The 19,847-nt window shown below is 36.4% G+C and overlaps 1 protein-coding gene across 1 annotated transcript; it reads right to left on the bottom strand.

The window, feature by feature from the left end:
* Positions 1–1,484: 1,484 nt before the first annotated feature.
* On the bottom strand, positions 1,485–9,394 carry LOC113226329 (STE20-related kinase adapter protein alpha). The gene is made up of 5 exons (XM_026458915.1): positions 9,111–9,394; positions 5,673–5,905; positions 3,808–3,985; positions 2,433–2,644; positions 1,485–1,614 (listed from the first exon to the last, which is right to left on the bottom strand). The coding sequence occupies exons 1-5, from the start codon at positions 9,273–9,275 to the stop codon at positions 1,485–1,487; spliced, it is 918 nt and encodes a 305-aa protein (XP_026314700.1). The 5' UTR covers positions 9,276–9,394.
* Between the last annotated feature and the right edge of the window lie 10,453 nt (positions 9,395–19,847).

The raw sequence follows: 19,847 nt of genomic DNA, 5'->3' as shown, positions 1-19,847 counted from the left end.
GTGGAGTAATTTCACAAAAAATAATTGAATATCAATTCAATAAAAATGTAACTAATACAGTGAATAGTGACATCTCTCGCCAGGACTGGTAGCTGTAAAGGTACTAACTGGGTGATAAATCTGTCATTTCTAATTTCTAATTTCTAATTTCATAGATTTCTCATAGATGGCGCTACGACTAAAAACTCGCTGAAAGACCAAGTACAAAGACACGACGCAAGCACATAGAAAAATTCGTGAGGTCCGTTGGTTCGTTCCGTGGCTTAGTTGGTATAGCGTCTGGCACGGTATGCAAGAAGACGTCGGTTCGAATCCGACCGGATCGAAGGTATTTTTTCTGAGTGTTCGATCTTTGTATTAATAATTATTTTCAAGGAAGTCTATTTCATTTAGTGAAAAAACAGTTTATGAGCTTGGTAGTGTAGCAATGGCGAGGCGTCCATATAACTCGCTTCCCACCGGCTTGCCTAAAATTTTCCACGTATTGTCAAAAGACTATACGAAACAGCGCGCGTACCCCACCACGTAAAAATAGTATTCATAATATTCATTATTAAACGCGTAGTTATATACATTGACTTACAAATAAATGGACGACGGGTCTAATACAAAAACCACGAAAAAATGTCCCAAGACAACCTATTTAAACGTAGTGACATGTAAAGGAATATGAAAAAGCTAAAACGTTGAATTTAAATTGTAATGTCATCGCAGTACTGTCTAATTTTGCTTGCTTCGCTGTCAGTCGAACAAACGAAGACTAAAGCGTGAATTACGCTCTGTATACGATTTTAACGCCCTATAAGTTCGGACACTTTTTAGCGCGGACCCGACGTCCATATAATTGTAAGTCAATGGTTATACATATAGTAACATGTTCCTGATAATACGGAGTATGTTCGATCTCAGCCAATCACTAACAAGTAAGCCTATTATACGTTGTGTTCGTCTCCTTCCATCACATAAAGGTTATTCTATAAAGTGGTGAAACTTTGAAATGTACGAACTTTGAAATGTTTTAGAGAAAAAGGAACATTTTGTTGCATTTTTATTCTACACAGAAACGAAATACAAAAATAAATAAATAGGTAACTTAAGTAAAGAGGTTTCGCCACACGACTGAAAATCAAGTTCCGCTACGCACGGCGTTATCCGCTTAGGTGTGAACAGGAGGAATACCGCTTGCCCACACGTGTAAAGGAGATGAGAATAGAAATTTGTATGGCAAAATTTCAATTCTGTCCTCGAGATTCTTCGGTGGAAAAGTTTTGGATTGACGAGGATGGGCGAGGCGAGAATTGAAATGTTTGTTGATGTAATATTGAATCATTTAGCTGCCTACATAGAGCATTATACTGTTTAATGGAAACACGATTTCAATCGCAAGATTGTGGGGTACGTACGATTTGAGATTTAAAAACGATGGTTTCATGTGATTCTTATTGCATTAACGTAATACAATATAATTTACGGGACATGTTGATTCAGCCGCGTATTTTTCTGTGGGAAATAAGCCGACGTGATTTCAATTCTCGTCTCTCCTCGTCTCTTGACGCCTCGCCGGTAGAAAAGTACCAGAACGCTACCCACTGTGTTAGGGAATAACGTCTATATCTGAACAGGGTTTAACAGATGTTTTTTTTACTATACATGATATAATAATAAAAAATTAAAAATACATTTATTTATATTTAACTACTCTGATTTCTAATACTAATGAATGAACCAAAAACAAGTCTACTAGTTTCGTCACCAGACAGTTCTCGCAAGTTACCAATGCTGATTGTTTAATGAACAACCACGAAAGCATAGTAGAATAAAACACGTAGAGTAACTCCGTACAAAATATCAGAGCGGCTTGTATGTGTGCGCAACCGCCGCGCGCCATATAAAGACGCACACATTCGCATAATAATTCAAAGTTTTTTCAAAAATCTCTCACTAGATGTCACTGGCGGCGACGAATGACGAAACCCACAAAGATCTATATCAATAACACATAGGAGATTTTCGACAGGTCGGTAACTTGACTCAGTTAGTAAGAGCAATGCTACGGTGCAGCATGGTCATGGGTTCAAGTCTTACCAAGTCGAAGAAATTATTGTATGTGTTCGATCTTTGTATTAATAATAATAACAAAAGTAGTGGAGTAATTTCACAAATAATTTCAATAATACAATTAAAGGCGTGTTGGGACAACCATTGCCACGCGATATGCAACGCTAGTGCATCGCTAGATTGCAAGTGTGTACGGAATACGGGGCGCGCACGCATACAAGCCGCGCTGCCACGTTTTTATGGAGTTACTATAGTTGTTCCGATTTCACAAAGAAAAAAAAAATAAAAATAAAATCTTTATTCTTTAAAAACATGGTTTCTTAAACAATAGTGGCTGGAGCCTCCTTTTAAGCATAGCCTGTGTCAGAAGGCACAAAGTATTGTACTCACTCTTCATCTCACCATCGTCAAGACACGGCTCCGGGAAGGTGGAACAGTCCAAGAGCTGCGGGCGGCTGCCGCGTACCTTCTCCGTGAACATGAGCGTCGTTGGCACGTCCGCGAAGGGCACAGCCCCGTTGGCCAACTCGCAGCTCAGCACGCCCAGGGAGTAGATGTCGGATCGCTCGTCGTAGCCCTTTAGGTTCTGGTGAAGAAATATAGTGATGCTAAGGGTGGTCACAAAGCACGCAGGACCAAGGCAGCAAAAGCCAGAAGTCATGAGCACCTGATTTATTTTTATTAGTAGGCATTAAAAATTTGTTCCTTATAATTATTAACACAAAGATCGAACACTCAGAAAAAATTCGTTCGATCCAGCCGGATTCGAACCGACGTCTTCTAGCATACCGTGCCGAACAGACCGAGATGTCATAGATGGCGCTACAGCTAAGTCGTTGAAAAAACCAAATACAAAGACACGACAACAAACGTGAGGTTCGCAGGTTCGTTCAGTGGCTTAGAAGCTGTAGAAGACGTCGCTTCGAATCCGGCCGGATCGTAGGATTTTTTTCTGAGTGCTCGATCTTTGTATTAATAATTATAACAAACTAGTGGAGTAATTTCACATAAAAAATAATTGAAAATCAATTCAAATAAAAATTATAATTTGTTCCTTTTTATCGTGACCATCATGGAATGATCCGGTACACTTTATATCAGTATTGGATGCAGGTTTTCTTGTAAAGGATACAATAAAAAAATAATATTTTACATTGACGTTTTGAGAGAGACAGTCCCGCTTTTAGGCTTCGTGTCCCGCTGTCCCCAAAATACTTAAGTGTCCCGCTTTCACAAAACAGAACACACGTAACAATAAATTTGAAAAAATGGCGCGACAACGAAAGACAATATAGTATAAAGCCAACCAACTACACATCGACCCCAGACTAGACAAGATTAGTTCTTTTTTTAAATTTTTGATTCATTAAACAATTTTAGTTCATATATTTTTTATCATTAAACATTTCGTAACTGTTATAAACATGTTTTCTATTGTTCAAACAATAATAAATTTACAAGCGTCCTGCTATGAGAGAAAAAATAATGGTCACATTAGTTATACAGCCAATATAATTAGCTTATAATTTACAGGCTCAGTGCCCATGTCGGGGTAAAATTATTAATATAAAAAATTATAAACTTTGCATATGGTATTTCTTTTGTTTACGTAGTACCTTCAACTATAAATTTGAATTCAATGTATATGACGTATCATTAACATCGAATTCAAATTGGCGGTGTAAAGTTTGACGTTTGACCTGTGGTTTAGTATATCACATGGTAGTTGGTAATTTTTAAACCAATTACCTGTTCTAATAATTCTGGACTGAGCCACATCAAGTTGGCGTTGTCGCTGTCGGGTGGCGGCAGGTTGTGGAGCTGCTTCTGTCTGCGCCCGCGCACCATTAGGCTGCCCGCGCTGCGCAGACCCGACAAGCGCACGTTGCCGTTTGTGTTCAGGAGAACGTGACTGGCGCGTACGCTCCTGGAACAGGGTTATTGTATTTAAAAGTAAGGAAGGACGAGGCGTAGTATGAGGACAATTTATAACTCCACATTTAATAATAAAATTAAAATAAAATACAAAGTCCATACAAATTAGTATGTTAGTAACATGACACACCTTATAACTATATTAGTATTGTGTTAGTAGATAAACAATTATTAAATTTCTTATTATACCTATTACTTAATTACATACTACCTAGCCTTCCAATCGGCTTAGCGACGCACACGTACAACGTGTAACTCGGCGATTTAAGGCATTCTGTAGTATATTTTGTAATTGGATGCTGATAAGCAACAACGTGTAAACCATAGGTTCCCAAACTTTTTGGCGCACCGCCCACTTAGGCAAGATAAAAAAATTGTAACGCTCACAACCACAAACACGTATTTTTTGTTATTAACTTAACACAAAAAAATCCCGGGGAAAATAATTGTAGTGTAGTTTATATAGATAATATAGGTTTTTTTTTTCAAATGCGGTTGCACCCCCTGGACAGCGTCTACTACCCCCTATTGTTTCCGAGACCCCTACCGCCCCACGACCACTTTAGGAAATTAGCTGTTGTTGTGCTTGTTCTTGTTGGGGAATTATAGTAATAATCACAACAATTCATAATTCCTAAGGTCACAACAGCAAAAGATTTCATTTTACAAGTAAATTTTATCAAAAACAACGCAAAATTGTTTTTGATAGTTGTTGTTTATCAGCATCCATTTTGTAATATCTGATAGATTTTTAATATTCTTTTCAACTCTAATTGGATCACAGAAAAATAACCAATATTAGTTTATGTCATTTGTTAGACAAGTATAAGTATGATAATCATGATACATCATAAGACAATAATCCCTCTTTTATGGGATTCTGTTTGACAGGAAAGAGAGAAAAACATTTTTAATATGTTTTTTTTTGTCAACTAGAAATCGGTCTTATTTGAGACTATAAGCAGTTCTGTTTCATACATTTTGGGCATCCAATAAGTTCCGTTGTCTTTACGTGGAAAATTGTTCATTTAAACAAGTTAAATCCCAAATGTGTTAACGCTTCAAGCTTCTCGTTATGGAAAAAAAACAATGTGCCTTAAGCCTCGATTATTATCAGAACCCTCGTTTAGCGACGACTCATATTAATATATATTAACTCACACATTCATAATTTGAAACATTATAAAATCTCATAGTTTCAAATTTAAAAAGAAATAAGAAATTCTGGACTGTTGACATAATTTAAACTTTATCCTGTGTCGTTGAAAGCTCCATACTTATTATTGCAAGTTACGTTTTGATTTTATATTGAAATTTCAATCAATGTGCTGCCATCTAGCGGTTAATATCTGAACGACGACGAATTCGAATGCTTACTTAGTTCTCTAAAAGAAGCAACTATGTATTTGGCATGACTATACCGTACAAAGCGAAAATAGCGAACTGAAGTCAAATTCGCGGTACTCCGAACTGTTGGCAAGCAAACTAAGCGCTTCTACTGTATTTATTGTGAGATCCACGAATACTGTGGTTGTGTGGTATTCATGGATCTCATGTACTTTAATCAACCATGAAACATTTACAACTGATTTTAAAATGCTGCTTTTATACATGTAGCTTTTGTAACTGGTTTAGGGTAAGGCTAGTTTACTTATTTTCAACAGACATTGAACCCTTACCTATGTATGTAGAGTTGCTTATGCAAATACTGTAATGCCTGTAGTACATCTCTTAATATAATAGCACAGGCAAGTTCTGGAAGTCCCTCGTGAAAGTACTGGTCCAGGATATCCCGACAGGAACCCAGGTTCATAAGCGGAGATACAACATAGAGTTCTCGGCCGTGCACAAATGATGTGAGGTATGGGAGAATATTTTGGTGCTGCAGTTCTTTTCGTGTTAAAATGTCTTGCTGTGGAAAAAAGAAAATATGTATTTAGTCATTAATTCAAATGCCAGTAAGAATGATGAACCAAGATAGAAATGAAGCAAGATAGAAAGTAAAAAGAAATAATGTTTTATAATTATTAATAACGCCATTTGAAAAGTAAAAAAATACACTTTAAGACAAAAGTCAAATGTAGAAGACAATTCAGCCTAGGTCAACTATTATTATTATTAGGGTGGATTATTAAGGTGGATTATTAGGGTGGATTATTAGGGTCATCACTGCGACCATCAACTGCTCTATTGTGATCACCACTGCAGTCCAGAGCCAAGGCTGACAGCATTGAAGAACTGAAGGACTTTCCTGGCTCTGACAGATTTAGAGTCCTCTGGTTGTGGCATGTGCCTTTCCAATATGGAACTACATACTCCTATCAGGGGGAAGCATTGGGTGAGTTGATGAACAGGAGTTTCATTCGTCTTGTGGCAGAATTTACATTCTGTATTATCTCTCTGCCCAATATTGCACAATGCCCTGTTAACGCTCTAGTGAGCATTCCTATGCCATTCCTGTCCAATACAGAGCTTCTCTACAGTGTTTGGCACTGTAGGCAGATATCAGGGTTTGTGAATGCTCAAGACTCTTGTTCTGTAGCCACACTTCTCGGGAGAGTGTGCTCTCATTTAGCAGAGTGAGCTTTGCCAGGCTATATGCTATCCCTATGAAGAGTTTGGGTCCAATGAAGGTTTCCCTAGCACCAGCCTTTGCCAGTTCATTTGCTGATTCATTACCCTGAATGTCAGAGTGGCCGGAGCCCAGCACAAGACCACTGTATTACTTTCCCTGAGAGTATTCAGTATATTTACACAGTTCTCTACTATCCTCGATGTTTGGGTGACTGAGGCGAGTGCATATTGCGCCGCTTGACTATCTGAGTTTATGTAAATATACTTGTTAATGCAGCCTCTCTTCAGGTTTAAATCCACACAAGCAATTATGGCATACACCTCAGACTAGGCCTAGTTTGGGATTTTTAATTTTACTCGAGATAGTAATTATGTGCCGGACAACCAAGCCGATTACTTGTTCTCTAACTAGGAATTCCCTGTACTATAAATAAATTTAAAAAAATAATAATGCACATAGCCCTGCATCAGGGAAACCTTGTATTGTGGGTGTCATGGTGAGACAAACCACAAATTACACACAAACTCACAAGAGAAATAAATGTGCACAACTTGTTCATACTAGATGTTATAAAAAAAATGTCTATGGCAATCAAAAATGTAATCGTCTTATGCAATCAGGAGTCACGTAGACACTCTAAATTATAAACATATAATAATTATAAATTTCATATTATACATATTGGTATATTGATATACTGGAGCCCAGGGAGTGGCATTAACCTAAAATCCATGTAACGCAAAGAATAATTCTATCATTTAACATTTTTTACTTCAAATTTCGGAACTTATTACATTTGAATATGCGAATTTGAGTATGTTGGTGAAAAATTATTTCCAATGAGTATAAATAAAATTATTGTTGTGTTTCTATACCTCATTGTTTAGCAAAAAATTTTATTACAAGAGTGCTTTGCACACCATATTCATTGTAGAAAGAACTACTTTCTCTTTTAGACAGTAGAAAAATAAGATCAATTTGCTATCGCCATTATCAAATATTGACAGTTTCTATTGTTTCACATCTTGGTTTTTAACATAACAACAGCTGGTAAGACTGCTCAACAATGTTAGTTTTATTTCCAAACACATATCTTCCCATGGTCTAGAGAAGTATTGAATTTTTTTTAAGGATGTTATATTTATTCCACCAATTTTAGACATATTACTCCTTTGCACGAGTTGGTTTTGGTACATTTACCTTTGTTCAGAAACTAAATTAATTTCAAATGTCAATCTGCAACATTAATAATAATAAAAATGCACACACTCAACTTAGCCCTGCACTAGGGAAACCCTGTGTCATGGACACACACATAGACAACCACAAATTACAAACAAACTCTGTGTGGCAGACCGGCTTCGTTATCATTCAGCCATAGAGGCAGTTAGGTTGTTTTTTTTTATTTATTTATTATTAATAGGCGAGCAGCTTGAAGCTGATATGCCTATATCAAAGCTGTGTTGAATTTTTATAAAGTCCACGAATTCACAAATAGTTCTGAATTTTTTTGTATCAGGTTCCTCCTTTTGGGAAAGCAATTACTTTAGTAAGTAAGTTAGTATGTATAAGCACTGTAATTATTATACTATATGCATCGACTTACAATTATATGGACGTCGGGTCCGCGCTAAAAAGTGTCCGAACTTATAGGGCGTTAAAATCGTATACAGAGCGTCATTCACGCTCTAGTCTTCGTTTGTTCGACTGACAGCGAAGCAAGCAAAATTAGACAGTACTGCGATGACATTACAATTTAAATTCAACATTTTAGCTTTTTCATATTCCTTGATATGTCACTATGTTTAAATAGGTTGACTTGGGACATTTTTTTCGTGGTTTTTGTATTAGATACGTCGTCCATTTATTTGTAAGTCAATGACTATATGTATAATTTTTCAATTATATCCAAATAAAACTGAAAATGCCTACATAAATTTTATTAATTGTCTAAATTTTATATACACTGATATTGTAATATGAATCCTGGGATATTGGCGAACCGATCACTGGTTCATACATTAAAATTGATAAAATTGATAAAAATGATAAAAATAATAAAAATGACATAACTTATGTATGTGAAATACCCTATTAAAGCAGAAAAAGTTCATCATCATCATTTCAACTGAAAGACTTCCTCTGCCGGACATAGGCCTCTCACAAAGAACACCACAATGACTGGTTTTGTGCTACTTGCAGCCAGCAGATTCTTACAACTTTCTCAAGGTCATCTGTCCACATTTTGGGTGATCTGCCCACACTGCATCTTCTGGAACTGTGTTCTGGTTTCAAAAGGTAAGGGTGCTATGTAGTAAGTTGAGAACCTACAGCCTTTAGAGAATGTGCCAAGTTCCCAAACCGCATTGGAAGTGCGCGGTGGGTATGACCTACACTCTCCCTGTAGAGGACACCCAGGTCCAGTAGAGACAGTAAAGTATATAAATGATAATGGTAAACCAATACAACATGCCTATTAAGAAGAAGAGGTTTAATTTCACATTCGAAAGCAAGTTTGTAAACACTGACACAAAATAATTACCTGAATCAAATTCGCATTTTCCTTCGACTTATCGACAAAATACCGCTTAATGGCCACATTCTGGTTATCGGGCTTGTAGAGAGCCGAGTAAACAACGGCCATACCCCCGCAACATTCTGTTACAATAGAGGTGAGCTGGTAATCACTTAAATCAGGATTAAACATTTCTTCCGAACCACAAAAACAGAAAAAACACAATGTGGTCGCTGTTTTTACATAACACTATTTAATAATCAATTGTACATTATAATACTAATTACTTTTGCTGATCTATAAACAGTCCTAAGCGCAATAAGAATAATATTGTTAAAAAATCAACAAAATAATAGATGTTTGTATTGTTGAGTTGACAGTACACGCAAAAAGAGCCTCAGTAGTAAGTACATGATACCATAACAACACTAAATTGATATTTTGAAATATACCGTATGTACGAGAATAGTGGTTGTGCAATAACACTTTATGATTAGTTTTGGTCGTACAAATTTAAAAAAAACATGGAATTTTGACATTTCACATTTTGTTACCATTAGAAAACTATTTGATGTTCAATTGGAAATTTTATTTAACCATTCATTGACTTACAATTAACCATTACATTATTTTTTTCTGAATAAGTAAGAACTTTTTGTGTTTTTTTCTTTTCATTTCTATTAAGAACCGTTTTAATTGTTCCTCTCTTATTCTTATAACTCTGTCACGACCGGGACGTTACAGCAGCAGCATAACTAATTATTAAGGAATAATCATAAGTATGCTTTTTAAGTCCTTCTCCCTTAGACCGCCTGGCGCTATCTAGTTAATGTGAAATGCTGGAATAATTCAAATAATTGTTGTAATACATTGTAAAATCCTATCCTAAAAACAATTCATAAAACCAAACTACAGTACCGGCACGCTATGATGACCGTTTTGACAGATTACAATAGTGCGAGTGCGGTCAAATCTCAATTCATTATCGAACAAAATATAATCAAATGAGAGTCGCATCTATAAGTTTTTAGATTTATAACTAGTATTGAAAGAGGTAGCTGAGTTATGCTGGACAGCGATCGTATTAGATTACATTTTTAAAAATTTCGAATTTCGAAAAACAAAGTCGTGTCGTAAAATTATTCATCCATAAATTTTACTGCACGTCACCATTAACGACAATGTACATCAAATAGCTCCTTCAACGTAGTATGATGAGCGGACAAACGTCAAGACGGCCCTCATAGCGTGTCGGACTGTCGGTACTATAATAATATAAATGCGAAAGTAACTCTGTATGTCTGTTACGTTTTCACGCCTAAACCACTGAACCAATTTTGATGAATTTTGTTGTAGATATAGATGGAACCTAGGAGAAAGACATAGGCTACTTTTAGTCACAAAAATAAATCTTAAAGGCAGTGAAATAGGAGATGAAAGTTTGCATGGAAAACCAATAAAACTTTGAAAATTTGTATTTGTATAGGCTATTCGAAGTAGTTACTTATTCTTCGCAAACTAAGGGCATTAGCTAGTTATTTATAAATCTGTAATTTATTGTATTTTTTTGTTAGAGCAAGTTCAAAACCGCTAAATAAAGTTTGGAAGACGATTTCCTACTTTTGAACGATAAAATATGTAATATTACACCGAGGAGTTACAAAGCAGGCGCAAAAACTTAGGTTTTTTTTTATATAATACCAAGTGACGGGACGAACTGCCTAGTAGTAAGCGACACGCCTGTCCACAACAGTTGCAGTGCCACTTAGAGCTTTTAATTGCAAAGATCTTAGGGGCTCTGCCACTGTGCCTGACACACTGAATTGACAAGACCCATGTGCCTATAATTTCACCAGCATCACTACCCTTCTAAACCGGAACGTATTAGTGCTCACACGACTGCTTGGCGGCAGAAATAGGTAAGGTGGCAGTACTTCCCTGGACGAACTCTTTCACAAGGACCTCTACTGCTGCAGCTACTACTATCTCTTGTACGTACTATCTTCTATATTGAGATTGAAGTGGTATACGTCAGGAACTGCTTTTCATACAGAATTAGTTGAATCGACATATTTCCGGTTTAGCATAGCATTGTTGTACAATATCTATTAATGTAGTAGAATTTTTGTACTCTGTAATGTTTTCAATTCGCTAATGGTGTCAAACGCAATCCCTGTATTATGAGTACCAGAGCAATACAACTCACTCTGTAACACTTCCCCGAACACTCAGACCAGAATCAATTTAGGAAAGTTTATTTCCCAAATTGGTCCTACTGGGAGCCGAGCCCGGGACCTCCGCATTCAGTGTACCTATAGCGCAAACTGTTGGGCCACCAAGGTCGTCAATCAACAACGATTGTTTTTCCTAAAAAAAATTTTATTATGTAATCGCTAACAAATTAGCTTTATGTATACTTTGATAGAACAGTTAAGAATAAATATTCTTAGGGAATTCCCCTAGGATCTTAGGGAAGTCCCCTACCCGGAGGTTGGAGTTGAGGGTAGCGTTGAGTAATTTTCCGAAAAATTGGAAAAATATAATTCAAAGACTCATATTAATGTTCTACATTCAGATAAACATTTTAATGTTTTATTGTGAATATGAAATAATTAAGTAAATAAAATAAAATAAAAATTTAGCATGAATCATAAAACAAAATTGTATATACATTGCTAAATGTAATTTTCTAGGCCCTGCTTGACTTATTTTCACAAATTCTTATAGTAGAGTTCAGTATCTTCAACTTTTCACAGGTGTTCTGGTCAAATGTGGAAAAATGCAGGAAAAATATTTATTTTTCTGAAAAATATGATTTTTTCAAAATGGAAATTTTTCCATGACCCCACACAACACTAGCCGAGCGGCGCGTAATAAGTTTTTACTTTCTCGTATTATGCATTACTTTATGAATATGAACATTTCAGCAATTTTATGCTTTAAGATAGGAGTTTGAGAAAATAAGGCGACGATAAGTTACGAAGTCCCATGTGCCTGTAATTTCTCCAGCATCCTTCTCCTAGAAAACCATATATGAGTATCAGTAATGCACAAAAATATTGATATGCATGCTTCTCTCCATCGATATCCAGATTTAATCACTAAGCTTTTCTTTACTTATACGAGGTAGAGTTTAGGGCAATTTACAATCTGGGCCCCAAAGTATCTTTGAGAGATAAGTTTAAGGAAATTAACATTCTTACACTAGCCTCACAGTACATTTATGAGAATGTAATTTATGTTAAAAGGAATAGTAATTTATTTATGAAAAATAGTGACAGACATAACATTAATACGAGGAATAGAAATAAACTAGCTTTTCTTGATAGTCGTCTTCACAAAGTCAAAAAATCATTTAAGGGTAAAATCATTAAAGTATACGCTTCTATAACAAGATTCCGGTTGATATACAAAATTTGCCTTTCACGAGGTTTAAAACTATAGTGAAACAAAACCTTTATACTAAAGGTTATTATACAACTTCTGCGTACTTGGATGACAAAAATCCGTGGTAGTAACCCGTTTAGCTCATGGAGGTAGTCTCGATCTCTGATGTTTCAAATAAAAAAAAAATATTGTAAATGTTATTTACAAAGAGCAACCCCTAGAGTTTCTTGCTCATTCTTCTCAGGGGAATCTGCCTTACGAATGAGCGGTAGAGTTTAACCATTGTGACGATTTCAAGTGTAATAATGCTTACCTATGAAATAAAGATTATTTATAATTTGAATTTGAATTTGAAAGTTACGTGTACTGAATAAAGAGATCCAGTCACTGGACAAGGAAATGCAGACTTACTATTATTAGCATTTTTAAACAGTTACTAATTTGATTAGAGAAACATTAAATACCAACATGAATTGGACGTCACAGTAGAAGATCAACACATCCAAATATAGATGAACTTATGCAATGTCTGCTTTACGACTATGTATTATTACGGAAATAATTTGTTGAGTTGAATTAGGGGTTACAAATGTTACCAAACTGGAAGCTCTATAAAATATCTTTACGAGTGCGGAGTGAAGATCAAGAAAAGCATTGGAAATAATAAGTTTCTAGATGTGGAAATAATTACCACCGAAAGACTTTGTGCACCATTATAATAATAATTAGTACACGAACCCGGTGAGAATCAGAAAGATTCCCACCTAGGTTATGGCCAAATACTTGCTTGATATAAAGTCTAAATCGTTTCAGAACTCCGGAGAATCATTTGGATAGATAATATCACTTTAAAGTTTATTATCGATATTTTTAGATGGAAAGTGATTTATTAGCTTTCATAGCGGAAGCAATTTCGCCTAATAAGTCCGCCCGCCCAAACTTTTTGCAGTCGTCCCATATCGTTGGATGGCATGCAAATTTTTAAATCCACTCAATAAAAAAAGTCGTAATTCCTATATATATACTCACACGACGACCGCATCTCGAATACGCTTTATACGCGATGTACTCACTGCTATATAAAACCGGGGAGAGAGCCAAATTCTAAATATAAAGGTGGGCGAAAGCAGCCGATCGCCGCCGAAGCGCCCGCCCGCCTCAGTCCATCGCAAACCGCCGCTTCGGCATTCCCAAAATCATCGCAACCGACCGCGCGGTAACCAAACGTTCACTTGGTAAGGGCACATTGTATACGGCTTCCGAAATTCAAAATTCAAATTCCGTATTTGGAAAAGCGGCCGTGAATAAGAGAGTGAAATTAAAATTTTCCGCAAAACGTGTAAAGTGCTAGTGTGTGGTGTTACGTTGAGCGTTTTTCGTGTTACTGGTAAAGTAGATTAGTTTTGGTGTTCCGTCTTTTTTCACCTTACTCAGATTATGCTTACTAACTTTGGATTAGTTGTGGGGATAAACACGTGCTGGAGGCGGGAGTATTGAGTTTCAATATGTCCGCCTGCCGCTCCAGAATTAATTTTCTCGTAATTTCCTGTAGTTCTTGACTATCAAATAATTTTGATGCTTTCTGAACATTTTGAGGTAGTTGCCGGTAGCTGCATCTTCAATGTTGTTGTTATGTCTACTTACAGCGACAATTTACATTGTTGTGTAATTAATAATATTACTGGGGTCTTTGCAATATGGATAAATAAATGAATAAGAATGCTTCTGTTCCCGCAATGCGACGTGGCTTGTAAGTCGTAAACTATGCGAGCTGGCAGTTTCGCGTCTAGACTCTGCGGAGGCTGTTCATATCGATTTAGTGCAGCTTGTTCTTTCATATCATCCTTAAGTCTCACAAGTGTAGTGTATATTTGTTATGAAGTTGGTGTGGTGAACCCAGCAAAACCTAACCTACCTAGAACTTGACTGAAGAACTTTGGTGTCGTGACATTGACTTTCGGAGCCACAAAATATGTAGAACTGTAGGTGCTACCCAACGAGATCTCCAATAATTTTCGAAATTTCCACCAATTAAAGAGTTAGGAAACTCCCCCGACGTATATTTATTTACATTTTTGCGTGTATCTTCGAATATTGGTCATAAAGAAACCTGTTACTAAGTCGGCTCAAGATCACGCGATGTATCCATTTTACAAACCCCCGTCTTATTTACTTGCATGACAATATTTAGTTTTGAATTTCGTTCCTTCCGCTTACGATTTGCATGATAAAGCAACTGTATCTGGGTCATTGTTCTGTTAATTTAAAAGAAACTCTATAGCATTCATTACATCCTGATAGTATAAAGAGTGATTACAAGCCACCATTGATGTTCACACATAGATATCTCAATCGATTCATCGTCATCAATTCATTGTACGTCCCTTTGCTGGGCTCGGGTCTCTTGGAGAGGGTTTAGTTCATAGTCCGCCACGTTGGCCCAATGCGGATTAGGAACTATAATACCTTTTCCAAGTATTGTGAACCTGCTTCCGCCACAAGGGTTATCCTAAAAGGGCAGATATACAAACCATATTTGTATTGAAAAACGAGTGATTCGTTCTGTATAGGTACCGTTTAGGTTCTCGGGTTTCTCTCAGAGAAAAGTTTAAGGAGACAGGTATCATGACTGTGGCATCACAGTACATTTATTCAAATATTTTAAAGACCCGTAAATGTGTACATAATATCATTAAGAAAGAAGATATCGTCTGATCAAGGTAAACATTTTACGGGGAATTGTTTACGTTTTTTCAATAATAATCCGGAGCATATATTAAGATTATCATTTCCTAAGCTTAAAACCTTCATTAAAAATGTTTTAATTAAAAAGTCATATTACAAAATTGACTACGTGTTAGATAAATATATATGGAAAGTCGACATGGCTCTAGATTCTACACAAATTAGATTCAAAGTGTATTCCATTGCTATTAAGTTTATTTCAAAAGAGCAATCCCTAGAGTTTCTTGCTCGTTCTTTTCAGGGAAGATAACATACTGAACGAGCAGTAGCCAAAAAGTGACATTTTCAAGTGTAAATTTATTTTGCTGAAACCATTGACTTACAATTATATGGACGTCGGGTCCGCGCTAAAAAGTGTCCGCACTTGTAAGGCGCTAAAATCGTATACAGAGCGCGACACTCCGCTTTAGTCTTCATTTGTTCTACTGACAGCGCGATACTGCGATGACATTACAATTTAAATTTCGAATAGGTTGACTTGGGACATTTTTTTCGTGGTTTTTGTATTAGACCCGTCGTCCATTTATTTGTAAGTCAATGGCTGAAACAAATGATTATTTGACTTGACTGGACTTGACGTAAAGGGTGATCTCTGCTCTATATGTAGAGTACTAATACTTAAGGATTATATTCACTTTCAAACTTCCGCGTTGCATTATAGTAACGGGAAAACCGGGAATGTGTGTTATTACATCTACCTATTATCCGGATGTGACGTGGTCACTGGTCTTCGTCTTCTTGTCAAGGCATACACTTTAATGGTTACCATCGTGGTGAAAGGAATTGCCAATCGGCGTAAGATACTCACCGATTGTGGTCCAGGGAATGCCAGACGTGCAGGATAGGATGGTACTTCGTGCGGGTACTCCTTTCGTTTCAGCTTATGATTTTATCACTAATTTCTTTTGTATAAGTCTTAATAAGCCGACTAAATGTTTCTTTCTAGTCGACTACTCTGGCTCAATGTAGGTTAGGGACAACAGACGTTTTCGGTGTGTAACTAATTTCCAATAAAATTATTTTCAATTCTATTACTACTGTATTAGCTTCCATTATGTAAAGAAACGTCTATTCCGAAACCTTCGTGGTCACTTTTTTGCATCTTCATCTTGGGTGTGGGACCTTCATCCACTCTCGCTATACAGTTTTCAAAATACCGTCTCACGGTGTCTCTATTCCATACTAAAAGTTTGTAGTAGCAGTAGAGCTCCTTGTGAAAGAGTTTGTCCAGGGAAGTACTGCCACCTTACCTATCTCTGCTGCCAAGCAGTAATGTGAGCATTACTGCGTTCCCGTTTTGAAGCGTAAGGTGCTGGTGAAATTATAAGGACATGGGACTTATAATTGTTAATACGAATATCGAACATTCAGAAAAAACTTCTTCGATCCGGCCGGATTCGAACCGACGTCTTCTAGCTTACCGTGCCAGACGCTATACCAACTAAGCCACGGAACCAGCGGACCTCACGAATTTTTCTGTGTTTGTTGTCGTATCCTTGTATTTGGGTTTTTTCAACGACTTTTTAGACGTAGCGCCATCTATGAGAAATCGTAGGTATTTCGTCACCCAGTTAGATACCTTTACAGCTACCAGCCCTGGCTAGAGATGTCGCTATTCATTGTATTTAATTTTTTTATTGAATTGATATTCAATTATTTTTTATGTGAAATTACTCCATTAGACCTGGGACTTGTTAATTTATGTCTCAGGGTAACGGGCGCAGTGGTAGTGCCTCTCAGATCTTTGCGATTTAAAGTTCGTAAGTGGTTCTGCAACTGTTATGGACTGGAGTGTCGCTTACCAGCAGGCGCCCGACTTGTTCGTCCAGTCACTTGTAATTATATAAAAAACAAAACAAAAAACACTTTTGTTTTCGAGCACACATGTAACGATTATTGTGTCAGAGCAAAATCATCGTTCCATTTGTAATTTTTGTAGTTTGAAGTCTCAGCTTGGTTTCTACTCTTTTGCAATAGCAAAAGCAAACTCTACGTCCTGTCTTACAAAACGTCTCACATTCTGTCTGCAATCTCTTATAAAAATATTTAACTGAAGTAAAACATGTTGTGTTTATAAACATACAGTTAACTGAACGAATGTAGAGGCTTTGAACTCTAATTTACGACTGTACTGAACACACAGCGAGTATTAAAGATAAAGCTGGATGAAAATCAGAGTCTTCATTTGATATTAGCTTCTTAGACTACGGTTGCAATCTGTCCTAGATATAAAACCTTATAATTTTCAATCCTTTGTTATGACTATTTTTATTGTATTTTATTTAGTCAACAAAGTTTCTACAGCATTTTTATACATCTTTTACAAATACCCTTTAGGCAGTACAAGCCCTCACTACGTATAAAAAACATTTTAAGTGTTTACAACATTGGGTAGTAAAATAAAGTAGTACTATGAGAAAAAACAGATTTCATATATAAAGCGTATAAAGTAGTCAGTGCAGTCGAGGTCTCAGGTAACGACTTCACGCATGAACTGCATGCAATCGAAATCGACTGTATAACTGCAAATATGCAGTCAATCTGTTAGCAGGCTAACTGTAAATTCCCAATATGAATTATCGTTTGTTTGTGTATGTGTGCGTGTGTGACGGTGCGTGAGTGTATGCCTCACTCTCTTTTCTCATAGAATATGCTAGACAGGTAAAACAAACAAAGAAACCGCTCGCATCATCTTTGATGCTTGCTACTCGACTTACATGGCGCACGATATCGACGCAAATAAAACCAAGAAAATAAGTTAAAATAGAATTACCTAATTGGTTCATTTTTAAGAATTGAGATAAATATCGAGTTCTTAGGTTTTTGCGATTGTTACACATAGGAAATGAAAGTATTTTTCTGGATTTAAATTGCGTATATTTGTTTTTTTTTAACTAACGTTTCGGGCCCTTTACAGGTCCCACGGTCATAGTTGACTGAGGTGGTAGAGTCATCAACCAGTTATGTCTAACATTAAAATTACGTTTTACAAATTATTTTATTGAATGAATTTTTATTAACTTAATTAGTACTGCAGTCTTGCCTGTTTGGGATTTTTCATCAGAGGAAACCATCTTTCCTGTTGAAATTGGGATGTTTTTTAATTTCAATGGCCTCTCGCAGCATCCTGGGTAGATAACGGACTTCTTTAGCAAGGAGGGTTTGTTAAACTTCATTGAATGTGTAGGTTTATCCATGACACGCTCGCAGACTGCAGACTTGTATACGAGATGGTGTTTGTGGTGTATATGTTCTTTGACATCAATTCAAATCAATTATATCTTAATTTCTTTACTACTTAAGTAACGGGACGAATAAGTCGTGCCTGTGCAATGAGCTGTTGCAATGAGCTCGAATTCAATTTCGGTTCTATAGCGCGGGTCGAGCGGCTGGAACCACTGCCTTTATTATAGAATTTATTTTATAAGAAACGAATTTGAAAAATGTATATCTTATACTACACGTGTTCTATTTACTTCAGTTGATATAAAAAAGTCATTGGTATGTATGTAAAGTATGTATTGAATGCAGCGGTTTTCTTGTAAAATTTCGAAGTATGTTTGTGTTTTTTTTCTATTGGGAACATTTTTAAGAATCGGATTTTCACACATTGTGGTTGAATCAACAATTATTCTCTGTTATGCGGAACCCGCCAAAGGGCGCTGCGATTGCGTCCGTTATCCTGAGACATAAGTTGATAAGTCCAATGAGCCCTTCAAAAACCGAAATGCAGTAATGCTTACATTGCCACTTTGTAGCAGAAATAGGTAAGGTTGCAGTACTTTCCTGGACTAACTCTTTACGAGCTCGTATATTTACATGTTTTTATTTAAGACTAATTAGGATTAAGTTCTTCAATGAGGATATAGTGACTATAATAGAGAAAGGAATTTTAAGGTGGTTTGGGCATGTAGAGCGGATGGATGTAAGAAGAATTACCAAACAGATTTATGATACGAATGTGGATGGAAGTGTTTTAAGAGGACGTCAGTGATTGCCTCAAAAAGGTTGAGATCCGAAGTGACAAGAGTAAAAGAAGTTGTATGAAAGGGGTAGTTGATGTATGTGAGGCTCGAGAGTTGTGTCACAATAGAGCAAAGTGGCGTTCCGTGGTCTCTGCCTACCCCTCCTGTGGGACTAGGGCGTGAGATTTATATAAGTCCTTCAATCTAATTTTACCCACCCTATTTAAAGCAAATAAATAATATTTTATTTATTTATAAATAAATAAAATCTTTCGCATGGAGCTCTATTGCTTCATTTTATGCTCGTGAATATTTTTCTCGCAGCTTTCAATTGTATAACATCTATAATCCCTAAATCAACTCAACAAATTACATGGACATAAAATGTTGTATCCATTCAATTATATTTGTTTAACTTGATCTCCGGCTCAGAGGCTTAATTTATGGCTTTTGAATATGTCTTCATTTAAATCCATACCTATTTCAAATGATCATACAAACATTTATTTTCTTTGTTTACATTCTTTATGACTGGTTGTCTTTGTGACCTGTTTCGTACGACTCTGAATGAAAGTTTGGTGATCGACCGAAACTGAAGTTCAGAAGCTCCGGCTGCAGGACTGGCTTACGGCCAAATTAAAACAAAAATGCGTTTAGATACACTTAG

Source organism: Hyposmocoma kahamanoa, unplaced genomic scaffold (assembly GCF_003589595.1).
Source record: "Hyposmocoma kahamanoa isolate Upper Pololo Valley unplaced genomic scaffold, ASM358959v1 190, whole genome shotgun sequence".
Lineage (NCBI taxonomy): Eukaryota > Metazoa > Arthropoda > Insecta > Lepidoptera > Cosmopterigidae > Hyposmocoma > Hyposmocoma kahamanoa.
The sequence above is the reverse complement of the archived record's forward strand: the minus strand, read 5'-3'. Positions and strand labels throughout refer to the sequence as shown.